Consider the following 22812-nt stretch of genomic DNA (forward strand, 5'->3'; position numbering starts at 1 on the left):
AACCTCTTCTCATAATCACACTAAGGTGTTATCTGCTTCTTTTTCATTCTCTCATGAATATACAGTAGTATTTTCCAGAGGCTACATGATATGTAATACTGCAATACAGTGAATGTAGAAGCAGATATGAGAATCCATCTGTCTTCAAGTTAGAAAGTAAGATATTTTCAAAAAATGGAAAACAATGCCTCTCTTCTCACTAAATCTGTTTATGTTTTGGAAGTTATATTTAAATGAATATTTTAAACTTGTACCCTATGAACATTACTGCTGCTGTGGGACTTGGGACCCTCAATGTAAACTTTACTTTAAATCTGACTGAATAGATCCTTTGCAAAAAAGCTTCTTAAACTTATTTTCAGGCAAGGGGATTTAATTTGACAGTGAAATATTAAAGTCTAACTTGTTTTAGTTAGAAGTCTAAGATACAGGCCGGGCGTGGTGGCTCACGCCTGTAATCCTAGACTCTGGGAGGTCGAGGTGGGCGGATCGTTTGAGCTCAGGAGTTCGAGACCAGCCTGAGCAAGAGCGAGACCCCATCTCTACTAAAAATAGAAAGAAATTATATGGACAGCTAAAAATATATATAGAAAAAATTAGCCGGGCATGGTGGTGCATGCCTGTAGTCCCAGCTACTCGGGAGGCTGAGACAAGAGGATTGCTTGAGCTCAGGAGTTTGAGGTTGCTGTGAGCTAGGCTGACGCCACGGCACTCACTCTAGCCTGGGCAACAGAGTGAGACTCTGTCTCAAAAAAAAAAAAAAAAAAAAAAAAAAAGAAGTCTAAGATACAAAGCATATTTTCCTTGGTGACATCAAAATGTAATAAATAATCCTTTAATGTGGCGGTCCCCAACCCGTGGGCTGTGGCTTGTTAGGAAACAGACTGCACATCCCTGCCTGAGGCCACACCCCATTCCACCCATCCCCGTCTGTGGAGAAACTGTCTTCCATGAAACTGGTCCGTGGTGCCAAAAAGGTTGGGGATGGCTGCTCCAATGTACACACAGGATGACTCTGATGTTTGAAATATAAAACCATACTTCATGTGATGCATTTAAAAAATATTCGTTAATTAGTAATGTAACAAACAGGCATTAGATTCTATGTGAGTGGTGGCCAATGAATGGATAACCCCAAATGTTAGCTAAAGACAAATCCCCAATTTTTCAAAGAAAATAAAATAAAAGGAAACGAACTAGGGTTCACAGTAGAGAGAATGTAATTTTTAAAAAAAATCTACATTTTTAGAAAGTTTAGAAATTTGAGTAGGCAGATTAATATTGCCATTGTACTAAACCACACAATTTTATTCTTAAATGAAAATACATCTTAAGATACTGTTGCCAAATTAATATTTGGGTGTATCTTGCCAATACAGAATGAAAACCAAGAACACTGTGAAAGTTAGGCATAGCTGTGGTAAAAACAGGTCTCTTTAACCTTGTGATCTTATCTGAGTTTTAAAATAATTATATTGATGCTTTTAACCTGTCACTTATAATTTTTTAATGTATTGTGTCATTTAAAAACGCTGAGGCAGCTAACATTTAAATAAATACCTGTTTGGGAATGTTTGAATGACAGATGCTGTGAACATATTTGCTAATTTATACCATATTTAGATTCTAAATGATATAGCTATTTAATATATCTTATGTTGATTACTTGGTATTTGAAAGTAAGTATATTTTTCTTTTGAGTAGCCTTTTGGAAAAAGTACACTGAATATATTTTCCAGTCATATGTTACTCTCCTAACCTGTACTTACTTAAAAATCTTGTCATCTGAGAGTTAAACAGTAGGTGAACCAAAAGTCCAGCAAGAATCTGACTCTTCCTGTCCCCCATTTTGGTTTGCCCACTTAACAACCATCATTTCTCTGCAAATTTTCCACTTAGTCTATCAAAAATCAATGCTCTGAAAGTTTTCTAAAAGGTTCAGCAGTTTTTTGGAATCTCTGAATGACTACAGCGTTCTGTAAAGCTGCTTCTTCCAGTGTGAGTGTCTCATCTAGCAATTTGAGGAAAGGAAGAGCTGTTGCCAGGGAAAAGGGAGGACTTCTTTGAGATCCGTGGTATTGTTCAATGAAGTCTTTAATGTGGCTTACCCTGTAAAACAGCAGAAACTATTACTATAATTTTATGAAAAACTGAATTAGCGAATTTAAACTAGTAAGAACACGTGAAGGTATCGGGATATATTAATACACAGAATAATCAAATTATGATATAACTGGTCATTTGGGCTATCTTTTAAAGGCTGACCTCTAGATATTTGATGATAGTAAGGAATTACTGCTAATTATTGTAGGTATGATGAGGGTATCATGCTATGTTTTTAAAGAATCCTCTTTTTTTTTTTTTTTTTTTAAGAGATGGAGTTTCATTATGTTACTCAGACTGCAATGCAGTGGCTACTCACAGGCACAATCATTGCTTACTACAGTCTTACATTCCTGGGCTCAAGTGATCCTCCTGCCTCAGCCTCTCAAATAGCTAGGACTACAGGCACAAGCTGCCTCGCCTGGCCTGTTCTCATCCTTTAGAGACATAATCTGAAATATTTACGTATGAAACTATATGAAGTCTAGGATTTGCATAAAGATAGTTCAGTGGAAGCTGATCATTATATCCTCTCTTTGCTTTTGCTTATCTAAAATTTTCTATAATATGAAGTTTATAAATCTATATAATTAGCTCTGAATAGAACAGAAATGGCCCAACCAATGATCCTACACAGACACAGGTTGTACCTCTTAAATACCAGGTCAAGATGTGCTTCAAAAATCCAATTAGGAAAAATTTAACTCAGTGCAGGTGGGATTTCTGCTAGTATAATGAAAATAGTGCTGTTACTCACTATGCTAGAATCATTGTAATCTTGAATGTAGCTCAAAGTTATGCTCACCTGTGTGTGCACGCACATGCAGATTCAGAGAGAAGAGTGCACACACAGTTCATCAGTTCAAAACTGAGATGCCACTGATTTTAACATACATCATTATTTTATGTTTTACTAAAATTTTTTAAAAAGCCAGACTTGACAAAGCATTTTCTTAACACTTAAGATTTTATTTTATGTTCACAGATATAGCACTTTTAGACTTAATTTCATGTAAACATCAAATCACTCATGTGCTTCCATAAAATGGAAAATGTAAGTAAAGTAAAATAGTTAAGTGGACTATTCCAAACACTTGAATATTATTCAGACTTGGATCTTATGAATCATTTTTGATTCAGTCATCAATGTACATGTTTTTCCACATAATACCTACCCTCTGTATCAACAGATATGTTGGTGATATAGAATTTCTTTTAAAAGTGCTCCATTACTGTCTCTGGAATGGTCTTTCGTTCAGCTGACACTGGTTCTGCATAGTTTGAGGCAGATGCTAAGGCAAAGACAATTGTCATGATTGCCACATGGCCAACCATGGATTATAGGATGCATCCCCATTTCAGAGATGCTAAAATGTGAAAAAATGTGGAACTCAGAATTAATGAAATACAGCATAGCACTTAAGACAGAATTCTCCCATCCAATGAATTCACTCAAATTCACCATGTGCCACTCACTCACAGGACGTGATCCTGTGTAAATATTTCAATAACAAAAATTGGATAATTTAAAGGCTAAAGCTTATGTCAATGAATATAAATACAAAAAGCAAGAAAACAAAGATTATGGGAATTAGAGAAATATTTCTGGAGGTAGAAAGACTTGAGTGTGATCTTAAAAAACAGGTAAGATATGGAAAGGTTAGATAAATGAAGCTATTATAGGTGACAAAGAATGATGGGGAAAAGACTGGAAGGTAACAGGCTTAACAAATTTGTGTTTTAAGAATGAAAAAATTTCTGTAAGTACCCAGTCTTCCTTTGCAAATCTCATAAAGGGAATAAAAAAAAATCAAGCTAATATTAATATTCTGCAACACTAACACCATAAGAAAATGAAGAAGCATCTAAAGAACCTCCAGCAAAAATTAGTAATCAAACATTCCCTGTATCCAGTAAAGCTGTACACAGGCAAAATGAACAACCATTCGTGTATCTCTGTATAAAAGATTACTCAGAAATATTTTCCAGTTAACTAAAAAGTAAATAGAAATAAGGAACTTTAATATTTGGAAGTAGCTGAATGAAGGACCTGGCAATAAGCTCTAATAAAAGTTCACTACAGAGTTTAAGAAAAATAATTGTTTTAATAGGGTAAAAAAGACAATGCAATTTTTAAAACTTAGTCTTGAAGATATATTACTAAAAATTCAAATTAAAAAACAAAGTCTGATTAATCATCACTCAATAAATACCGTTGGGCAGCTTCAGTCATATAGGGAAAAAAAGCCTAAGTGATTCACTATTATTGAAAAGTACTTTATCTAGAAAGTACTTTTCTAGATTAAGAAGCTGAGATTAAAATATATTTCCCTAAAAAGAAATAAATAAGCTTAGGCCAGAAAAATAAAACCCCACTCCCATTTTTTTATAACTTTAGTTTGCCCTTCTTTTCATTTGAAAGGAATCTGGGTCACAGAAAAACATTCCAGGACACCAGTTCAAACACATGCTGCTTCTATTGTTATGATAATCAGTTCCCTGATTCTAGTTGTCTAATGTGGTTTTGACATTTATAAATAATATAAGTGAAATACCCTCAAGAGAGTCAAACACATAGAAAGTGCTCAGAAAATAGTAGCTAAAAACAAAACAAAACCAAACCACAAAAAGAAACTAACAAAGACTGTTAGCCTAGATACAAAAACAAAACTCAAGTAAAAGAGACACCTTTAAATATACAGATACAGATAAATAAACAGATAGATATACCATGCAAATACTAAGAAAGGTGGTGTAGCTATACTAATATCAAGCAAAGTAGATTTCGACACAAAAAGCATTATTAGTGATTAAGAGGGACATGTCATTGTGCTAAAATGGTTGATGAGGTTAGGACATGCTACCCTAAAATATGGCACCTTGACATTTGAGCAAACAGTAGAAGCAGGAAGACTACTCTCACCTTCCCCCCTGAAAGTAGGCCATAAAATAATTCTGTCCTTCTTTTAAAGTAGGTCATAAAACCTTCATTCTAGAGGTACAGAGACATAGAGATGCCACAAGAAATCTAAACAAACAAGCCTTGCTAAGTGCCCCCGAGTTCATTATCATTAGATCAGAGCCCCTTTACCCTCTAGTCATATTTCTCCAAAACTATCCATTTCTTCATCAAACTTAACATAAAATACACAGCTCTCCCTGTTTCTTTGGGTTTTCATTTTTGAAGTCACCTGCATCATGTAAAAAGTATATTAAATAAATTTATATGCTTTTCTTTTGTTAATCTGTCTTTTGTTATGAGGAGTCTCAGCCATGAACCTAGTGATGGGTGAGGAAAGAAGTCTTTGTCCCCTACAACTTGAATTAATCAGAAAAACACAATTTTATCTCTGCTAGATCTAACTAATTATATAGTTTTAAAATATTTAAAGCAAATGTTGACAGAATAGAAGAAATAGACAAATCCATAATCACAGTTGGAGTTTTTAGCACACTTCTCTTAGTAACAAATAAAATAAGCAGAAAAAAAGCAGTAAGTTATTATAAAGCAATAATTATCAAGACAATGTGGCCTGGCTCGCTGACTAACGCCTGTAATCCCAGCATTTTGGGAGGGCAAGGCTAGAGGATCACTTGAGGCCAGGAGTTTGAGACCAGCTTGGGCAACAAAGCAAGACCCCCGTCTCCCAAATAGAAAAATTAGCCAGGCATGGTGGCTCGCAACTGTAGTCCCAGCTACTTGAGAGGCTGAGGCTGGAGGATAGCTTGAGATCAGGAGTTTGAGGTTGCAGTGAATTATGACGATGCCACTGCACTCTAGCCTGGGCAATAGAGCCAGACTTTGTCTAAAACAAACCAAAAAAACCCACAAAAATAAACATACAAAAAATAAAAACAAAAATAACTGGAGCCAGGCATTTTATTGTGGGAGAAGTTAGTTACAGATGTGCAAAGGAGAAAACTAGAACAGACCTTGTAGACTGAAATTGGAGGTATCTATGTGAACTCATGGTTTTCCATACATAAAGATACAGAGTTAGATGTAAATGTATGTACTATGTATATATGTATATGCATATGTGTATGTAGAGTTTTCTTTATGTTGTGTCTTTGTTTGGTTTTGGTATCAGGGTAATGCTGGCCTCACAGGAGGAGTCTGGAAGTATTCCCTCCTTTTCAATTTCTTGAAATAGTTTAAATAGAGTTTTCTTTTCTGTGTGTACATACAATGCTAGCACTACCCACACAAAGAGTCTGGGAACAGTGGTACCCTGATAAGCAAAAAGTATTTAACACATCTACTACTGAGATCCTGGCTTCTCAATACCACTGTCCACTAAAAAGAACCAGGGCTTTAGGAAAAGTATAGAAAAAAACTGAAAAAATTTTTTGTGCCAGAAAACAAGGAAATGCTCAAAGAATTACATTAACGTGTCAAAAGAAAACAGGAATTAGTTTAAAGGAGGTCTCACTAACTGTACCTGAGACAATCTGAGTACCAAAATAATGAAGTGTACATACAAGAAGTAACTGCACTAGATTGTAAAGATTGGGGTGGACCTCTCTCTTAATGTCTAATTCCTTTGTCTTGAGATTTGGTGTATGTATCTTTAGAAAAATAAAAATAAATAAATAATGATGGTAAGAGCTCATAACCTATTAATGGTTTTTTTGGTAGAGATGGGGGTCCTGGTGTGTTGCCCAGGCTAGTCTCTAACTCCTGGGCTTAAGCAATCATCCCACCTCAGTCTCCCAAAGTGCTGAGATTACAGGCGTGAGCCACCATGCCCGGCAGATAACCTATTGAATAAAATTGGAAACTATGAGTAGATACAGATATAAATGAATAAATAAATAATTTTCTGAGGTCTTGTGAGAACATGATAATTATGCAATTTCAAAGTTCTTCTCCATAAAATATATATTACTTACAAAAGGAAAAAGAATAACTTTACTAAGAAAGAGCCTGGCAGATACTGCTTTTTTCCCCACAGATCGGGTCTTGCTCTGTTGCCCAGGCTGGAAGGCAGTGGTGCAATCATATCTCACTATAACCTCAAACTCCTGGGATCAAGCCATCCTTCCTTCTCAGCCTCCCTAGTTGCCGGGACTACAAGTGGGTGTCACCATGCCTGGCTAATTTTTTTTTTGAGTTAGGGTCTCATTATATTGCCCAGTCTTCAGGCAAGATCCACCCACTTCAGCCTGGAAAAGCATTGGGAGTATAGGTGGGAGACACCATGCCTGGCCAGGAAAAACTTTTGTGAAGAAATAAAAGACTGGAATAATGTATCCAACTGATGATATTCATTATCTCTGAGGGTGGAATTTATATTAACTTTAACTTCTTTCAATACTTTTCTGTATTTTTTTTTTTTTTTTTTTTTGCCTTTGGAGACAGAGCCTCAGTCTGTCACCTGGGTTAGAGTGCCAAGGCATCAGCCTAGCTCAGAGCAACCTCCAACTCCTGGGCTCAACCAGTCCTCCTGCCTCAGCCTCCCAAGTAGCTGGGACTACAGGCACGTGCTACCACGCCCGGCTAATTTTTCCTATTTTTAGTAGAGACAGGGTCTTGCTCTTACTCAAGCTGGTCACTGATCTCAAACTCCTGACCTCAAGCAATCCTCCCACCTCAGCCTCCCAGAGTGCTAGGATTATAGCCATGAGCCACCATGCCCAGCCTGTATTTTCATTCTTTTACATACTTAATAGATGCATATTACAGTGACTAATTTTAAAACATATTATAAATAATTCTTTTAATATTGCATATCTAGTTAAACAGGAAAATGAAATGACCAGAATGAAAACCCCTAAAACACTGAAAATACCACATTGATGTCCAAGAATTTCCACTGTCTTCACATATTAAGTTTAAAGAACTATTTATTAAAATCCTTTGTTAGTGCTTTTTCTTTTCTTTTTCCAAACCCCAGTAGAAGAGCACTTGGTCAGTTCTTAAAAACAACTGGTGACTGAATTGAAAAAATAAGTGAAATTTAAACTTGGAAAAAAAAAAAAATCAGACAAATACTGAAATGGAAGACTCACCTATGAGAAATGTTAAATTTCTGGACAATCCTTTTCCCATTGGCTAACCAGATCTGTATATTAGTTATGGGTTCCAAGTTATTCAGTGGAACAGCAGACAAATTACTTTTATTTTCAACTTCAATATCCTTTTCTTTAGAAACAATTTTTGGTGTAGCACTAAGAAAATTCAGACAACAAGGTTAGATACATGTTTTTCCACTGTGCAGAACTTTATTATTAAATAATTACTATAAAAAAACTTACATTAAGTATAGCCTTTATGAAGATTTTTGTAAGTCACAGCTGTTTCCTCAATAGCACAAAGATATTATATATTAGTTATGTCCACAATATATGATGGTTCTAAGAGTCTAATGAAATTTACATATCGAAATAATTTTTAAGCTCGTAGAGTGCTGTGTAAATATATTATTATTTGTATTATTTGAGTAATGCTTTGTAGGATAGATTATTTTAGATGATTCATGGATCTATGGACTTTATCTTTACCTACTGCCCAGGTTAAATTTCTGAAGAAATTGTAAGTTTTCTATAGAGAGCAGTCCCTGGATTATAAAGGAAAACAAATGAAGTATTTCCTGATCATTCTGGAAAGACACATGCAGATACTTTTATATATATGGATGAATATGTCATTGAATTCTGTCCTTAATAAGCCAGGCCCTTTTGATTTGATAAAGCTAAAAAGCATCCATGATTTTTCAGCGTAATGCCAACAGATGTTAATATACACTTGGGTAAATATGACTTAGGAGTCCTCATAAAAATTAACATTAAAAAAATCTCATTCCCAGTGGGAAAAATAAGCTCCATACATGTGGTGTATATGGGCAGAATAATGACAGACTGAATTAATATTCAGCCTCTGCTTATGGAAAATACAGACAATAGGAACACTCACCTTCCCAGTCTGTGACCCTGTCCTGAAAAAGGCTGAAACACAGGCTTCGTAGAGACACATACTTCATTTTTCTTATCTTCAACTTTAACGTCCACCTCTTCCTTATTAAAAATTCCCTGTAATTCTGAAGGTAATTCCCTTAAAAGGCAAAGAAACAAAATGATAAAGCTCCCAGTGTTTTTTCTTTCCCTGAAAAACATATTTTGTATACAAAAAGAACTGGATAATATATCAAAATATAAAAATAAGCAAATAATTTTCTCTACAGTGAAACAACTAAATGTATTTAAAACAATATTAGTTAAATAATATGAATATTGAAAATCCAGGAAAACAATATGAAGTAATTTTTAAGACCATAAATTGATAAACAGCATGAGTTGTACATTGAATAATAATAAGCTCATGAAATACTTGATGACTATATACTGCTAAATTCAAACAACTTCAATTTTTTTAAGAGATGAGGTCTCACTATGTTTTCCAGGCTGGACAATTTGATCATTTTTATAGGTGCACAAACAGGACTTAAAATGTGCTATAAAAATCAGATCTCACTTCAATTTTTAAATGAAAATAGAGATTGATTCTGGAAATGACAACAGTAAAGTATCAAACACATGAGAATTTTAAAAAATGCTTTCACATTTCATGATCCTAGCGGGGAGATTTTAAGTAGCATAATTAGAACTTGAATAGTGCCCGGTATACAGCAGGACTTGGACAAATATTTGTTGAATGTTACGATTTTTTTTTTTGTTTTTTTTTTTGAGACAGAGTCTCACTCTGTTACCCGGGCTAGAGTGCCGTGGCGTCAGCCTGGCTCACAGCAGCCTCAAACTCCTGGGCTCAAGGGATCCCTCTGTCTCAGCCTCCCGAGTAGCTGGGACTACAGGCATGCACCACTGTGCCCAGCTAATTTTTCCATATATATATTTTTAGCTGTCCATATAATTTCTTTCTATTTTTTTTTTTTAGTAGAGACGGGGTCTCGCTCTTGCTCAGGCTGGTCTCGAACTCCTGAGCTCAAACAATCCACCCGCCTTGGCCTCCCAGAGTGCTAGGATTACAGGCGTGAGTCACAGCGCCCGGCCTAGATACTTTTCTATATATAATACTTTAGTAAGAAAGTTTAAAAATTGTTTTATTGAATAAAGGATGCTTTTTCTGAAAAAATTAAAATTAAAAAAAAACAAAAACGGAAACACATGTAAACTTAGAAATTGGCAGTCCTTGTAATCCCACTCTCACTTCACAAACTTTAGTCTAGCCTCTTCTAGATTTTCTCTATACATATAGTAACCCAGTATGATTATTTTATTTTTTCCCATTTGGGTTGAAAGGCACTCAAAGAATGGGAGATAACATTTGCAAATCATATATCTGATAAGGAATTTGTATTCAGAGTATATAAAGAACACTTATAACTGAACAAAAATGTCTCTGACAACACTCAATAAACAGCACTGACAAAGCAAAAAAAAAAAAAAAAAAAAAACCAGGCCGGGCACGGTGGCTCACACCTGTAATCCTAGCACTCTGGGAGCCTGAGGCGGGTGGGTCATTTGAGCTCAGGAGTTTGAGCGAGATTCCATCTCTACTAAAAATAGAAAGAAATTAGCTGGACAACTAAATATATATATATAGAAAAAATTAGCTGGGCATGGTGGTACATGCCTGTAATCCCAGCTACTTGGGAGGTTGAGGCAGGAGGATTGCTTCAGGCCAGGAGTTTGAGGTTGCTGTGAGCTAGGCTGACGCCACGGCACTCTAGCCTGGGCAACAGAGTGAGACTCTGTCTCAAAAAAAAACCCCTGAACAAAAAGGCAACTAACCCAATTTAAGAAACAGGCAAAGGAAAAAAAAAAAAAAATGGACAAAGGATTTGAACACACATTTATTTCTCCAAAGATATGCAAATGGCCAATAAGCACATGAAAAGACGACCGATATCACTGGTCATTAGAGAAATTCAAATCAAAACCATAATGACAAACCCCTTCACACCCACTAAGATGACTCTAATAAATAAAAAAAGAAAACCCCGACTAACATGTTTTAGTGATCATCCAGAAAAACTAGAACCCCCATACACTGCCAGTGGGAATGTTAAATGGTACAGCCACTTTGGAATATAGTTTGGCAATTTTTCATAAAGGTAAACATAGAGTTAACAATTCCGTTACTAGATATACACTTGAGGAAATTGAAAACACATGACCACACAAAAACTTGCATGTTTTTCATAGTGGTAGCATTACTCATTAATAGCCCAAAATGTGGAAATGATCCAAATATCTATCCACTGACAAACGCATAAATAAAATGTGGTATACAATGGAATACTATTTAGCAATAAAAAGGAATGAAGACTGATATAACGTAGAACATGAATGAACCTTGAAAATATGTTAAATCAAAGAAGTCAGACACAAAAAGCCATACAGTATTAGGTTATTAAGAATGAAATGTTCTGCTATACATCCGATAAAGGTCTGATAACTAGAATCTATTAAGAATTCAGGAAAATCAGCAAGAAAAAATCAAACAACCCTATCAAAAAGTGGGCAAAGGACATGAACAGAAACTTTTCAAAAGAAGACAGAATGGCCAACAAACATGAAAAAATGCTCAACAGCTCTAATCATCAGGGAAATACAAATCAAAACCACAATGAGATATCACTTATCTCCAGTGAGAATGGCCTTTATCAAAAAGTCCCCAAACAATAAATGTTGGCATGGATGTGGAGAGATAGGAACACTCATACACTGCTGGTGGGACTGCAAACTAGTGTAACCTCTGTGGAAAGCAATATGGAGATACCTTAAACAGATACAAGTAGACGTACCATTTGATCAAGCAATCCCATTATTGGGTATCTATCTACCCAAAAGAACAGAAGACATTCTATAAAAGAGACATCTGCACTCAAATGTTTATAGCAGCACAATTCACAATTGCAAAGATGTGGAAACAACCCAAGGGCCCATCAATACATGAGTGGATTAATAAAATGTGGTATTTGTATACCATGGAGTACTACTCAGCTATAAGAAACAATGGTGATATAGCACCTCTTATATTTTCCTGGATAGAGCTGGAACCCATTCTACTAAGTGAAGTATCCCAAGAATGGAAAAAGAAGCACCACATCTACTCACCATCAAATTGGTTTCACTGATCATCACCTAAGAGCACATTTAGGAATAACATTAATTGGGTGTCAGGCAGGTGTGGGGGGCAGAGAGGATGGGTGTATACATACGTAATGAATGCGATGTGCACTATCCAAGGGATGGACACGCTTGAAGCTCTGATGGGGGGGGCAAGGGCAATATACATAACCTAAACTTTTGTGCCCCCATAATGTGCTGAAAAAAAAATGTATAATTTCCTTAAGTACTAATTTTGGTTTGACAGTAGATATCTCTGACACTTCACTTTGACACTTCTTGTTTTATCTTTATTGTGAAGGTACATCCTTAGCCTTTCAAATGCATGTTTTGGCTTGTGATTTATCTTTCAAATTTTTTTTTAGAGCAATTTTTGTGAAGCCATGGATGAGTCAAAAATTCAAGTAATTTTTCAATAAGAGTTCTGTCGTGGAACCAACACAGCACAGACAGTTCGAAGTATCAACAAAGTGTTTGTGGAAGGATGTGGTTAATGAATGCATTCTACGTGGATGGTATGAGTTCTGTTCTGCTGATTTTAATCTTGAAAATAAGACATGTGGATGACCTGAGACCAAGGCGGATAATGATGAGCTGAAAGCTATAGTGGAAGCAAATCCACCTCAACCTGCATGTTAATTAGTGGCATGGTTTGGTGTTACTATTCCAACAATAATGGATCACTGGAAACAAATTGGCAAGGTAAAGTAGCTGGATAGATGGGTTCTGCATGAATTAAACGAGCATCAGAAGAGAAATCATCTTGAAGCTTGCCTTTCTTTGCTTTCATGACATAAAGGTGAACTATTTCTACACCATATTGTTACATGTGATGAAAAATGGATTCGTTTTGACAATCTCAAGCATTCGGCACAATGAACGGAAAAAGATGAAGTGCCAAAACACAGTCCAAAACCAAATATTCATCAAAAAAAGCTAATGGTGTCTGTTTGGTGGTCTGGCACTGGTATTATCTGCTACAGTTTCATGAAACCTGGTCATTCGATTACAGTGGATGTCTACTGCAACCAACCTGGACAAAATGAGGATGCTTGCGATTATGCAGCTGAGATTGGTCAATAGAGACAGGCCAATCCTCTTGCAAGAGAACATTCGACCATGTGTCACACAAACAATGCTGCTCAAACTACAGCAATTGGACTGGGAAACTCTCTATCAGTCCACTGTATTCGCCAAAACTTGCACCAACTGGCTACCACTTTTTCTAGGCTTTGGACCACTTCTTGCAAGGAAAAATATTCAATTCTAAACAAGTTGTGGAAAATGCCTTTTGTGATTTCATCACCACTTGCTCTCTAGACTTCTTAAGTGCTGGCATAAACAAGCTATCATTAAGATGGCTAAACTGTGTCGATAGTTTAGGCGCATACTTTGATTAATTGTACTGCTTCTTGTTTGAGATATAATAAACTGCCCTTTTGACTCGAACTTGGACATTTCACATTTAATGACCTAATATATTCCCATTTATATGCCTGAATTCCATTTGTCTAGAACAGGCAAATCCATAGAGACAGAAAGTAGATTAGTGGTTACGTAGGGATGCAGGGAAGGGGAAATGGAAGGTCACCGCGAGTATCAAATTTCATTTTAGGGTGTTGAAGATGTTCTGAAATTACATAGTGCTGATGGTTGTACAACTCTGTGAATATACTAAAAAATACTGAATTTGTACCCTTTAAAGGGATGAATTTTATAGATTAATTAGATCTCAACAAAGCTGTCATATTAAACAATACTTAAATACAAGAATAGTCATATTTTTTATAGTGATAAAATTAAAATAACCTAAATTACCAAGAACTAATAACTATATATATTAATATATAAATTCTGGGTCATCATTGCATTAAAATAGGCAGATATATTCCAATATTTCATGATGAAAAATTCGAAATTGTTTTAAAAATAATCATATGCATATTGTATATGAATCTATGCACAGAAAGTGCCAGAATGAGCTGGTATGGTAGTATATGCTGTAGTCCTGGCTACTCAGGAGGCAAACGTGGGAGGATCACTTGAGCCCAGGAATTCAAGGCCAGCCTGAGCAATATAATAAGACATGGTCTCTTAAAAAAAAAAAAGCCAGAATAAAATTTAAAAAAATGTTAACAGCAGTTACTTCTGGGTGGTTAAATTACAGGTGATTTTCAAGTTCTTCTTAATATTTAAAAAAATTTTCTAGACCAAGTATGCATAATACTTAGAATCATAAATATAATAAATATCACAACTTTAAAGACTCTAAAGATATATTATAAAGATCTAAACATAAATATTAAATAAGACAGATGTGGTATTAGGGAACACTTGGCAAAGTAAATTAGTTTGAGATTTTGGTTGATCAGAATTCATGTTCCTAAACTTTCTTCAAAATTACAGTTGTGATTACCTTAAGAAAACCCATCTTATGAAAATGTGAATTTACAAAAGAAAAAGTATATCTGTGAATGTGTAAGGGTGTGGGAACATTAAAATAGGTTCTTTCATATGAAACATGCCTAAAACATCCTTCTATTACAAAGATCGCTTACCCCTTTTTGATGGAGTTCAGGAACTGCTGACTTGCACCATCAGAATAACTTCTGAAATTATCATTGACTGTGAATCCATTTTTCCATAATTTTATACTTACATCTACCTGCAAAACAGTAAAAAACAAAATGCATCATGTTAATAAAATGTAGTAGATAAAAGTCCTTTGAAAATTTTGTCTATCACTATATATTTTATGTATCCTTCTTATGAGCAAACTTCAAATGTAAAATATTTTTAAAAGTACATGTATTATGATTCATTACGAGTAATATTTTAAAATAAATATTTAATAATTTTAAGAGAACCCATTTGGAAAAATGTTCTGTGTCCTGTCTGTCTCAGAGGTCAACTGAGGTAGAGCCACTTCCATCATGGCAAAATATCCCTTCTCACCACCCTTCTTTGTACTAGCCATCCTGTTGGGCCCGAGTTGGAAAACAGCAGGATTTTGTTTTTAAGTTTCTTCTCTTTTCCTCAATGAGCAAGAGAGAGAGAGAGGGAGAGAGACTCTGTCTCTACCAAAAAAAAAAAAAAAAGAAAGAAAGAAAGAAAGCTTAGCCAGGTATGGCGGTACGTGCCTGTGAGCTATGATTATAGATAGCACTGTACTCTAGCCAGGGTGACAGAGCAAGACTGTCTGGGGGAGGGGGCGGGGAAGAGAGAGAGAGCGAAATTCTCATTTTCTTTTTTTTGAGACAGAGTCTCCCTTTGTTGCTTGGGCTACAGTGCCGTGGCATCAGCCTAGCTCACAGCAACCTCAAACTCCTGACCTCAAGTGATCCTCCCGCCTCGGCTCCCAGAGTGCTAGGATTACAGGTGTGAGTCACCACGCCCAGCCTAAATCCTTATTTTCTTTTTTTTTTTTTTTTGAGACAGAGTCTCACTCTGTTGCCCAGGCTAGAGTGAGTGCCGTGGCGTCAGCCTAGCTCACAGCAACCTCAAACTCCTGAGCTCAAGCGATCCTCCTGTCTCAGCCTCCTGAGTAGCTGGGACTACAGGCATGCGCCACCATGCCCGGCTAATTTTTTCTATATATATTTTTAGCTGTCCATATAATTTCTTTCTATTTTTAGTAGAGATGGGGTCTCGCTCTTGCTCAGGCTGGTCTCGAACTCCTGAGCTCAAACGATCCGCCCACCTCGGCCTCCCAGAGTGCTAGGATTACAGGCGTGAGCCACCGCGCCCGGCCTAAATCCTTATTTTCTATAATAAAAAGTCAACGTATAATTTGGAAATCTGAAAAATCAAGAGCTATCATTCCCTTCTCACTATTGTATTTGACGCGTCAAAAAACAAAAAACAAAAAAAGACCTATCATTATTAGTATATTATCAGAAACACAAAGCTCATACCAGAAGAAATAGCTAAGAGTTGCAAGTTGTTGTCTTTTGGAAGTTAGATATCAGGGCCAAGGAGAAATACAGTTCCCATTTTTCTTTTTTTTGAGACAGAGTCTCACTCTGTTGCCCAGGCTAGAGTGAGTGCCCTGGCATCAGCCTAGCTCACAGCAACCTCAAACTCCTGAGCTCAAGCGATCCTCCTGTCTCAGCCTCCCGAGTAGCTGGGACTACAGGCATGCACCACCATGCCCGCCTAATTTTTTCTATATATATTTTTAGCTGTCCATATAATTTCTTTCTATTTTTAGTAGAGATGGGGTCTCGCTCTTGCTCAGGCTGGTCTCGAACTCCTGAGCTCAAACGATCCGCCCACCTCGGCCTCCCAGAGTGCTAGGATTACAGGCGCGAGACACCGCGCCCGGCCCAGTTCCCATTTTTCAACATAAGCTTTTCCAAACTATTAGACTTCAAATTTTTATAACTAAAACTTAGAAAAATTTTAAACTAATTTAAAAAGCAAATCAGAGCGAAGGCATTTTTCACAAACCCTTTTGACATCTGACTTCAAAAAGTCAGCTGGATTCTCATAATTGCTACTTCTTTCAGCCTGCTTGATATGTAATTTTGATTATGCATATATATTTTAAAATCAACTCTCATACAGATATGTAGTTGAAAAAAATATTTATTATTAACTAGCTTTCCCAGGATATTCTTCGACACTACATCAAAATTTACTAAGTAGTATCTCAAAAGTTAGTTGAGAACCCGAATGTGGAATCTGAAACTTAAAGTTCATTTCATATACTGTTTACATTAAAATCCTTTAGTGTATGTGACACTTTGGCCCCGTTATTTATGCATCATTTTATAACATCATATATTTGTTACTGGAAGCTTGGCTACTTGTCCACGAGGCCAAATCAGAAAAACAAGGACAAATCGTTTGAGGAGGAAGGAAAGATGGTAAACCTTCTGGTCTCAAAATTCAAATTTCCTGATTGTTCTCAGAAATACAGAGCTTTTAAAGGATGGGTTCTCAGCTTCAGGCGATTACTGTTCAACTACAGTTGGATCACATCTAGGGCTCATGACCACAGCCCAGGACCTCCCCTTACAAGGTCTGGCTGGGCCATCTCCGGTTGTACAAATAAACAAAAGACTTACTCTGCCAGTCCCAACCACTGGCCTGAGGCAGGGATGCAGGCTCAGTACTCAAAAAGGAGTGGAGAATTTTTAAGGAGACAGAAATTATTTTTGCTATTTTTTCCAGACCATTCTCTCTGTTACATATTGGTCATTTGAAAATTTAGGTTCTCTGCATTGTATAAATCTTCCAACTGCTGATATACCTCATCATACAATAAAAAATTATACTCATTACAATGACACTGATCTTACCTGGGAATTCTCTAAGTTTTGAGAAGCTGATAAGTGCATGGCTGCAGTTTTCCAAAATTCTTATTTTTAGTAAAAAAGTCGGTTAAATAAAAGTTTATCATTTGCAACAAATACAGTAACTTGTTTTCCTTGCAGCACTGGGTTCATTTCATTCATTATTAGAAAATGGTGAATATCCAAGTCGGAATAACCATAGTCTGTGTGGAAATCATTTTTTCATGCAAAAACAATATGCCATGAAAAAGCAAACAGTTCAGCTTACATCGCAAACAACTGCACTTTTCCTCAAGACACTTCTGTATATTGTAGAAATGCTTTATGCATGGTTCACATTTGGTCATACAGAATATTAAAAAGATGTGTATTCAATGTTTAGGATTTATTAAAATGTGTAAGTTTTTTTTTTTTTTTTTTTTTTGAGACAGAGTCTCACTCTGTTGCCCAGACTAGAGTGCTGTGGCTTCTGCCTAGCTCACACAGCAACCTCAAACTCCTGGGCTCAAGCAATCCTCAAGCTACTCAGTCTCCCCGTTAGCTGGGACTACAGTTAGCTGGGACTACAAGCGTGCGCCACCATGCCTGACTGATTTTTTGGTAGAGACCAGGTCTCATTCTTCCTGAAGCTGGTCTTGAACTCCAGACCTCAAGTGATCCTTCCCGCCTTGGCCTCCCAGAGTGCTAGGATTACAGGCATGAGTCACCATGCCTGGTCAATCAAGAACATTCTTAATTGGAACTTTTTTTCCCTTGTAAGTGCAAGCAAAGAATACAATATAGGTTGAGTATCCCTTATTCTAAATGCTTGGGACCAGAAATTTTCAGCTTTTGGATTTTTTTTTATTTTTGAATATTTGCATTATATATACTTACCGGTTAAGTATCCTAAATCTGAACATCCAAAATCCTAAATGCTCCAATGAGTATCTCCTTTGTGCATCATGTCAGTGCTCAAAAAGTTTTATATTTTGGAGCATTTTAGGGTTTGGGATGTTCAACCTGTAATCACTAGTACAGTTTGTTGCCACTGCTTTGATTCCTGCTAAGATGTCATTCTTACTAAACTTTTACCCACCACTGCTCTTGCAGTATCAGTGCAAAGTGAATACAGTGAAAAAGGTTAATAATATCTTACTATTAATATCAGTGCAAAGTGAATACAGTGGAAAAGGTTAATAATATCTTACCATTATGAAAATAGTTTTGACCTTAGGTACTTTCTAAAAGTCCTATATATTTTGAGAAATTCTGGAAGAGAAAAAATGTAATGGACAAATATTTACCTGTTTCTTCTGTTCAGTGGGGGACAAACATTTGGCACCAACCTTCTGGGCTTCCTCAAAAAGGTTGTCAACAAAATAGTCACCATTTGTTTGTTGATTATCACGAAGGGGTCGATTGTCAGATCCTGTTTCACAAGCCCTAAACAAAAAAAGAAAAATAAGCAATATTGACTATCAGTTCTCTAAAAATTTTCATAAGTTGTTCTAGTTAAGGGATGCTGAACGGAGATGCTATCCATGTCTGTAGTTCAGGCCCTCTTCCTAAGTTAATATAATAGATATGTGATCTTGGGGAAGTCATCAACCCCTTTTTAGTCCAGAGCAGGTTTTCTCAACCTCAGGTCTATTGACATTTGGAGAGGGATAATGCTTTGTTGGGTGAGCTGTCCTATGCAGTATATTTATACAGGATAGCCTTTACTCATTAGATGCCAGTGGCATGCACATCCTATCCTCCCCATCCCCACTCTCCAGTGTTGTAACAATCAAAAATGTCTCTACACGCTGCCAAATGTGTCTAGGGGCAAAATCTCTCCAGGTTGAGAATCAATGGTCCGGGGTAAAAAATGTATTCTGTTTTTTAAAGGGCTCAAAATGGCCCCAAAGGGGGTTACTATGTGTGTTTTGGTAAAAGAAAATACTCGTGAAACTAAAGGTGACAATGCATCAGGAACAACCATATTTTTGCTCCTATGCACACTTTCAGAATGAAATTTCCCACTGAAGACTTTTATTTATAGTAGTTCAATACTGGTATGTATATATGTATGTTAGTGTGTACATACATACATAACATACATATTTATTTATTTATTTAGACTGGGTCTTGCTCTGTTGCCTAGGCTGGAGTATAGTGGCACGATCATAGCTCACCGCAGCCTTTAATTCTTGGGCTCAAGTGATCCTCCAGCCTCGGCCTCCCAAGTCACTGGGAGTATAGGCATGAGCCACCACACATTTTTTTATTTATATTTCATCATATAAGAAATATTACCTATGATGTTGTATGCTACAAAAAGAAGGGTTTGGCTGAGACCTGAGATTGTGCAAGAAATTTAAAAAAGTATTGAAATATAATTTCTCAGATTCTATAAATAAAAACAACTATTGATACTTTCATAGCTCTTATACTGTGCCAGGAACTATAAAGTAAATACTCTCACTAACCCTGCTGCTAACCTGTCTCCCAAGACTATGCTCCTAACCTTGATATTCTATTGTTAAGGTAGAAAGGCTTGGCCGGTACTCAGGGCTCAAATGGAGAAAGATTTCTCATGCAGGAATTAAGCTATAAAAGTAAAATTTATTTTATCTTTTAGAAAGAAAGAATGAGAAAGAGACAGAGGAAAGGGGTGGAGGAGAAAGCCTAGAGATGGCATTGCATCCTAAAGAAAGAGAATGGAAATGCCAGCAGCTAGGCCAAGTGGCTTGCTGCTTTTATGGGGACAAAAAGAAAACAGTTAATTGTTGTCAATTGCTGTATCCCCTCCTTCTCTTCTTCTTAACTCCAAGCAGATAATGGAATCTGCTGTGTGAAACTGCTGTATTCCTTCCCTTTGCTTTAGAGATAAAGGGACCATGCCCTCAAGATATGATTTTGGGTTGGGTTTGATGTCTAGAGATTGTTCCCCATACTGTCATCCAGGAACTTTTCAGGAACTGCTCCAAGCTGTAGAAACAGATGCTAAAAGGCAGTTTTAGTCAATAGGTCCAGCACTGTAAAAAAAATTTACATTTCCTTTTGTCTGCAGGGCTCCTTTGAGATGGTCAGAGTTCAGCAGGGCACCCGTTACCTAGGTGGAGAGGGAGCAAAGCTGATTTATTTTGCTCACAAGACCCAATATCCTTTCATCTATAAAGAACTATTCTAAGGGCCTGTGCAGCAGCTCACGCCTCTAATCCTAGCACTCCAGAGGCCAAGGTGGAAGGATCGCTTGAGGTCAGGAGTTGAAGACCAGTCTCAACAAGAGTGAGACCTGGTATCTACTAAAAATAGAAACAAAAAATTAGCTGGGCATGATGGTGAGTCCCAGCTACTTGGGAAGCTGAGGCAGGAAGATCGCTTGAGCCTAGGAGTCTGAGGTTGCAGTGAGCTAGGCTGATGCCAGGGCACTACAGCTCAGGCAACAGAGCAAGACCCTGTCTAAAAAAACAAAAACAAAAAACAAAAAAACTATTATAAGTACCTTACATGTGCCAACTCATTCAATCCTCACAATGGCCCTAAAAAGGCAGGTATTATTTTCATCTCCATTTAACAGACAAAGAAAAAGTCTTACATAATTTGCCCAAGATCACAAAGCTATTAGGAGGCAGAGCTGGGAAACTGAACCCAAGATACCCATGCTTGTGCACTTAATCATTACGCTAGACTGTCTCTCAAAACAGCCATCAGTGAGCTGGGTGTGGTGACATGAGTGCATAGACCTAGCTACCCAGCAGGATCACTTGAGGCCAGCAGTTGGAGGCTGCAGTGTACTATTATTGCACCTGAGAGTAGCCCACTCCAGCCTGGGCAACATAGGGAAACTTCATCTCAAAAAAAAGTAATAACATAAAATAAAAATTTTTAAAAACAGCCATCACTATATTGTTATTAAAATGCTGGTACTCAGAGCAATGCTTTAGTTCTCTTTATATATACTTTAAAAACAATCCATATTACTACAAAGTATTAATTATGCCTTTTCTAAAGCAATGACATGATACTTCGTACACAGAAACAGTCACATGCTAAGATGATTTCTTACAATACTAATGATTTTCCCTTCACTTAATTGGTATAGTGGTGTAGCAGTATAGCAGCATATTGTCTAAAAGTCCAGGCTTTGGTGTTATAAGTTTAGTTTGGTGTTATAAGTTTAGCCACGATGACTCTGGGCAAGAAACTTAACTTCTATGTGATTTGGTTTCCTCATCTGTAAAATGCAGATACCACCACTTATCTCACATGGCTGTTGTGAAGATTATACAAAAATACATATAAAAGCCTATACATGGTATATAGTAAGCACCAGTACACATACTGGCATGCAGTAATTTCTCAAAAATTAGATAATAATATCATTATAACCATTTTATGCTTTCCGGTATTTGTTTCTTCTGTTCAGAAAGCAGTTGGTGTTTAATTATTAATTACTAAGTACAACACCAATAATGCTGAGCAACCATTAGCCGGGCATGGTGGTGCATGCCTGTAGTCCCAGCTACTTGGAAGGCTGAGGCAGAAGGATCGCTTGAGCCCAGGAGTTTGAGGTTGCTGTGAGCTAAGCTGACGCCACGGCACTCTAGCCCGGGCAACAGAGTGAGACTCTGTCTCAAAAAAATAAAATAAAATAAAGCTGAGTAACCAGAGCAGCTGATTTTGCTCCTTTATGTTATCTATTTGGTGTATACATTCTATTGAATATCCTACATTTCCATATCTTAAAAAAAAGGTAAGTAAGAAATAGTCTATAAGAGGTTCAGAGTAGAGTGTGTGGAGATATATAGTAAGAAATAGTTACAATACAAAAAATAACAACTGGGCCAGGTGCAGTGGCTCACACCCGTAATCCTAGCACTCTGGGAGGCAGAGGTGGGAGATCACTCAAGGTCAGGAGTTTCTACTAAAAATAGAAAAAATTAGTGGAGTGTGGTGGCATGCACCTGTAGTCCCAGCTACTTGGGAGGTAGGAGGATTGCTTGAGCCCAGGAGTTTGAGGCTGTTATGAGCTAGGCGGAGGTGCCAAGGCGCTCTAGCCCTGGCGACAGAATGAGACTCAGTCTCAAAAAAAAAGAAAGAAAATAACTATGCTGAGACATTTATAAAATACAGTTCAGAAAACTGGAACTCTGGCTTCGCTGAACAGATGATAATGGGTTTCACTTTTGATGAATGTAGAGGAGTCTCTACCAGTACAGGAAAAAAAAAGTAGGAAAGATTAAAAACAGCTCTATGCCCCTAAAACTGACAACTTAGATGACATGGACCAATTCTTTGAAAGGCATGATACTCTACCAAAACTCACACAAGTAGGAACAGATAATCTGAA

General features: G+C 36.8%; 1 protein-coding gene and 1 non-coding gene across 2 annotated transcripts in view; one reads left to right on the forward strand and one right to left on the reverse strand.

The window, feature by feature from the left end:
* Positions 1-1579: 1579 nt before the first annotated feature.
* UBXN2A (UBX domain protein 2A) overlaps positions 1580-22812 on the reverse strand; it is a 35525-nt gene continuing 14292 nt past the window's right edge. Inside the window, exons 3-7 of the mRNA XM_069494688.1 lie at positions 18779-18917; positions 14754-14860; positions 9020-9157; positions 8116-8274; positions 1580-2109 (exon numbers count right to left, since the gene is read on the reverse strand). Coding sequence (XP_069350789.1) covers positions 1911-2109; positions 8116-8274; positions 9020-9157; positions 14754-14860; positions 18779-18917 — 742 coding nt within the window. The 3' untranslated portion in view covers positions 1580-1910. The remainder of the gene's footprint in view (positions 2110-8115; positions 8275-9019; positions 9158-14753; positions 14861-18778; positions 18918-22812) is intronic.
* LOC138400487 (small nucleolar RNA SNORA81) lies at positions 6579-6667 on the forward strand. The gene has a single exon (XR_011236362.1). It is a non-coding gene; the product is annotated as a small nucleolar RNA SNORA81 (small nucleolar RNA).

Source organism: Eulemur rufifrons, chromosome 19 (genome assembly GCF_041146395.1).
Source record: "Eulemur rufifrons isolate Redbay chromosome 19, OSU_ERuf_1, whole genome shotgun sequence".
NCBI classification, from domain to species: Eukaryota; Metazoa; Chordata; class Mammalia; order Primates; family Lemuridae; genus Eulemur; species Eulemur rufifrons.